Raw genomic sequence first — 5114 nt, 5'->3', positions numbered from 1 at the left:
GGGGGATGTTGCGGGGGGATATCGGGGAGGGGAGGAGATGTTTTAGATCACCCAGTACCTTGTTCAAGCTCCAGTTACATTATAGAAGGGACTGCACTTCAGAACATGTTGATTTGGCAGGTTTAACTTTGGGTTTAGAACAGCCCCAGGGAGTGTGCCACCCACCCACATACAGGCCCCCCCCCCCCGGTAATTCTGTGTAACTCCTGGTCAAACCCATCGCCTATATGAGCGGGGTGAAGAACACGCAGCTCAGCATGGCCTGTGCTCAGGCTCCGAACCTGTGAGGCTGTAAGTGACTGTGTTCAAGGCCAGGCTAGAATCTCTTCCTGAGGCGTGGTGCCTGACAAGGTTGTAAACTTTCTAAAAAAATTGCCCAAAACACCTTTGCTGATTGGATGAGGTCTGACTGCAGTGTCATTGCAATGTGTTGGATAACAGCCCTGAAGATTTCCCAAACACGACTATCAGCCAAAGCTCAGGGACTCTGGATCCAGTGTCAACAGCACATGAGCTCAGACACAAGGGAAATATTTATTTACTTGTCACTCAGGGTCAAAGAGCACAGGGAGGTGAGTGCGTGGATTGTTCAAGCACTGAATGCAATAGATACAATCTCAAACCAAAATCCAACAAGGGGTCAGAGGCCACGGTCATGGTGACAATCAATCACAGTGGATTGATCTTCAGCTTGGTGCAGATCGGTGTAGAGCCAGGCAGGGAAGACTAGTCTGTGCTGTGAGGGGAACACAGACCAGGCCTGGTCCCAGGGAAAGCCTGCTGAATGGGCTGGGGTTGGTCAGAATAGGCCATGAGTCAATGGGAGGGTAACTTTGGATAGTCAGAGGGCTTGGTACCAAGAGTTTGTAAAACAGTGGAAAATAACAAAACAGATTGACAACCAGGGGTCCAAAAAGAAATAGTGTGACTGAAGTCTTAACACCGAGAGACAGGGTGAATGTAGCACAATGTGCAGTTAAGCTGTGCTAACTCATCACCCCTTGACATTCAATGGTGTTACCATCACTGAATCCCCAACTATCAACATCCTGGGGGGTTACCATTGACCAGAAACTCAACTGGACTCACCATTATATAGTGTGACTACAACAGCACAGAAGGGGCTAGGAATACTGTGGTGAGGCGCTGACTGACTCTCCAAAGCCTGTCCATCAGCTCCAAGGCACGAGTCAGGAGTGTGATGGACTACCTGCCATTTGCCTGGATGATACAGCCCCAACAACACCCAGGAAGTGTGACACCATGCAGGACAAAGCAGCCTGCTTAACTGACACCACACCCACAAACACCCACTCCCACCACAGTGTGCACTATCTACAAGATGCACTGCAGAAATTCACCAAAGATCCTCAGACAGCACCATCCAAATCCATGACCACTCCCATCTAGAAGGCAAGGGCGGCAGATACATGGGAATACACCACCTTCAGGTCCCCTCCAAGACCCTCACCATCCTGACTTGGAAGTATAATGCTATTTCTTCACTGCCGCTGGGTCAAAATCCTGGAATTCCCTCCCTCAGGGCATTGTGAGTGCACACACCTTTGCTGACCAAGATTGCTTCAGGCGCTGGGATAATGAATGGTGCTAATTTCAGAAATTAAAAGGACTGAACAAAGTTTTTAATGAACTGCTTTTGTTGTTAGGACACTGAGCAGATCCCTTCTAATAGCTGGGCCATTAAAGAGAGGCCTTTTTGTCCATCCCAGTCACAGTCACACCCAGTTTCTAAGTGACAGCTGACCATGGGGTGTGTATGAACGATGTGCCATGTTGGAGTGGGCGAAGCTGGCTAGGGCACTGACCTCGGAAGGGCATGTCTGCCCCTGTCTTCAGGTACATGCGGCCACTGCGTTTCGTGCGGATTATCCGAACATCGTAACCCACTTTGTTGCAGCGGTTCTTCCTGCAGCTCAGACACACCCCCTTCTCGAAGGTCTCCTGGTTGGAGCAGCGATAGGCTACGCTCGGGGAGTTCTCATTGAGGAGCGAGTCAATGAACAGGTGGATGGCACGCTCATGCTGACATTTAATGGCATCAGCCACGGCTGTTAAAAGACAAAGTGGCAATTTGAGATTGCAGGAAGGCAGTGAATGGGAGATGTGTGTGGTTTTTTTGTACGTGTGTGTACACGTGTATGTGTACATGTGTGTGTACACCCACATTCATATACACATGTGCATATATATGTACGTGTAAGCATGTGAACATGTAGGTGTATGTGGGTGTAGGTATGTGTCAGTCGCATGTGTGGATGTAGGTTTGCTCACTGAGCTGGAAGGTTCATTTTCAGACATTTCGTCTCCATACTAGGTAACATCTTCAGTCAGCCTCTGGACAAAGCTTCATCTGGAGGCTCACTGATGATGTTACCTAGTATGGTGACGAAACGTCTGAAAATGAACCTTCCAGCTCAGTGAGCAAACCTACATCCAGAACCTCAACCGGAGCTACAAATCTTCTCAAAACTCACTAATCTGCATGTGCATGTCTCTCTCTCTCTCTCTGTCTCTGTCTCTGGGTGATTGTATGCCTGTGTGTGCTGTGACTCACTGACAGATACCATCATTCCAAATTATAATAGCCCCTCCTGCCTGCTCCCAGCTCATACCCCTCCAAACCTTTCCTAGTCACGTTCTTGTCCAAATATCTTTTATCAAGTCAGTTCATGTACAAGATAGTTTGTCAAGTTTGAACGGTATTTATTTTCAAAATGGGACTGCGATTAGCAAGATCGATGAGTGGAGGTTACAAATTAAAATGTGGGGGTATGATGACATTGCATGTCCTGGAGATATGGTTGAGAGAGGCGGAGGACTGGCAGCTCAATATTCCAGGATACGGGATCTCCAGGCGAGACAGCAAAGGAGGCAAAAGAGGAGGGAGGCGTCATAATTTTGTTCATGGAATCTACTGCAGCAGCAAGGAGGGATGCCGTCTTCGAAACCTCCTTAAACAAACTCATACGGGTATAACTCGGAGCGCAGGTAAGGAGGGAAGTGTCAAAGTAATTGCAGGGAATCTCAATTTCCACAACATTAACGCTGGCTGTGATGATGGTGCGAAAGGTTTCAAGGAATTTTTAAAATACATCCGGAACAGTTTTTAAGCCCAGTGAGTAGATGCCCCATCAAGGGAGGGGGAGGTGCTGGACTGAGCTTTCGGTAACAAAGCTGGGCAAGTGGTTGAAGTGTCAGTGGGGGAGCATTTTGCAAACAGTTATTACAACTCTTTTAGATTCAAAGTTAAAAATCACACAACACCAGGTTATAGTCCAACAGGTTTAACTGGAAGCACACTAGCTTTCGGAGTGTCACCTGATGAAGGAGCGTCGCTCCGAAAGCTAGTGCTTCCAATTAAACCTGTTGGACTATAACCTGGTGTTGTGTGATTCTTAACTTTGTCCACCCCAATCCAACACCGGCAGCTCCAAATCATGACTTTTAGATTCAGGCTTTTACCTGAGCTGACTCGATTAAAACAAGCATTTGGATGCACAGGAAAGGTTTGGGCCTAGCGCAGGCAGGTGGCACTAGTTTAGTTTGGAAAATTGGGTTGAGAGAGTGTGTTGCTGGTAAAGCACAGCAGGTCAGGCAGCATCCGAGGAGCAGGAGAATCGACGTTTCGGGCCGGAGCCCTTCATCAGGAATGGGTTTGGGAAGATGGCCAGCGTAGACTGATTGGACCAAAGGGTCAGTTTCTGTGCTGCACGACTCTATGACTATTTGAGATATCTCCAAACAGTCTCTGCTTCGTAACTTGCCTAATGCTGGCTTTCAGCTAAATCTCTCGAGGCTTCATTCACAAAAGCTTTTCCGTCAGTCAGTGACAAACACGAAGCTGCTCTCCAGTGGACAGGATTTACACCTTGGAAGTTTGAAGGTCGTGGGATCTACTCCCACTCTCGTCATTCGAGCAGACAGGCCTGGCTGAGACTGGGAGTGCAGCACGACACCACGAGAAGGGGCTACAACATTGAATCTGAACCCAAAACACTCCAGGTATTCTTAGCCCTTAATTCCAAATGGTGTTTTTAAAAGAAAGAATTACAAAAGAGACAATAACTGCAGATGTTAAAAACTACTTCTGCGTGGGACCAATGGATATAACGCTTAAAGCTATCAAAAAAGTTGCAAACAGTGGGCGGCACGGTGGCACAGTGGTTAGCACTGCTCCCTCACAGCGCCAGAGACCTGGATTCAATTCCCGCCTCAGGCGACTGACTGTGTGGAGTTTGCACATTCTCCCCGTGTCTATGTGGGTTTCCTCCAGGTGCTCCGGTTTCCTCCCACAGTCCAAAGATGTGCAGGTCAGGTGAATTGGCCATACTAAATTGCCCGTAGTGTTAGGTAAGGTGTAAATGTAGGGGTATGGGTGGGTTACGCTTCGGCGGGGCGGTGTGGACTTGTTGGGCCGAAGGGCCTGTTTCCACACTGTGTAATCTAATTTAAAAAAGATTGGATTATGATGTCTTGTGATTTAAAAGGTCTAGCAACAAGTCACACCCTGGGTGTAATGTTCTAAACTGCAGAAACACTTTGTGCTTTGCTCTTTGAAGAATTCATAGGGACAGGGGTTGAAAAGCCAGATTCAACCCTACTCAAGGGGACTAGGGAGTCTCAATGTTGATTTGTGCACCAGCCTGCATTGTGTGCTATTGATGTCATGAAAAACAATCCCCTGGTCACCTCAGGATTGCAGGTGAAACACTCTCTCACTCTGAAGGTCGAAGTTAGCGAGCTATCAGGAAAACAACACAAAGAAACTTCAATCCGATACACAACCAAGAACCTCATAATAACCATTAGCCAATGGCAACCCTACTTGTACAATTCACCAATATCCACAAGGGTCTGTTATCTGCTGCTTGTGAACAACTCAGACTCTTGTCTACTGATGTTTGCTAAACTTTGCCTTTTTGGACTAACCTATTTCATGTGTGGGTGGTGGGTGGTGGGTGGTGGGTGGTGGATGGTGGATGGTGGATGGTGGATGGTGGGTGGTGGGTGGTGGGTGGTGGTGTATGTGTTGGGTGGTGTATGTGGTGGGTGGTGGGTGGTGGGCAGTGGGCGGTGGGTGGTATGTGGTGGGT

General features: G+C 48.0%; 1 protein-coding gene across 1 annotated transcript in view; it reads right to left on the bottom strand.

Moving 5' to 3' along the window:
• LOC122565148 (lipoprotein lipase-like) overlaps nt 1–5114 on the bottom strand; it is a 39609-nt gene that overhangs the window by 15053 nt on the left and 19442 nt on the right. Inside the window, exon 6 of the mRNA XM_043720826.1 lies at nt 1827–2069. Within this exon, the coding sequence (XP_043576761.1) occupies nt 1827–2069 (243 nt within the window). The remainder of the gene's footprint in view (nt 1–1826; nt 2070–5114) is intronic.

Source organism: Chiloscyllium plagiosum, chromosome 31, assembly GCF_004010195.1.
Source record: "Chiloscyllium plagiosum isolate BGI_BamShark_2017 chromosome 31, ASM401019v2, whole genome shotgun sequence".
Classification (NCBI taxonomy): Eukaryota; Metazoa; Chordata; class Chondrichthyes; order Orectolobiformes; family Hemiscylliidae; genus Chiloscyllium; species Chiloscyllium plagiosum.
The sequence above is the reverse complement of the archived record's forward strand: the minus strand, read 5'-3'. Positions and strand labels throughout refer to the sequence as shown.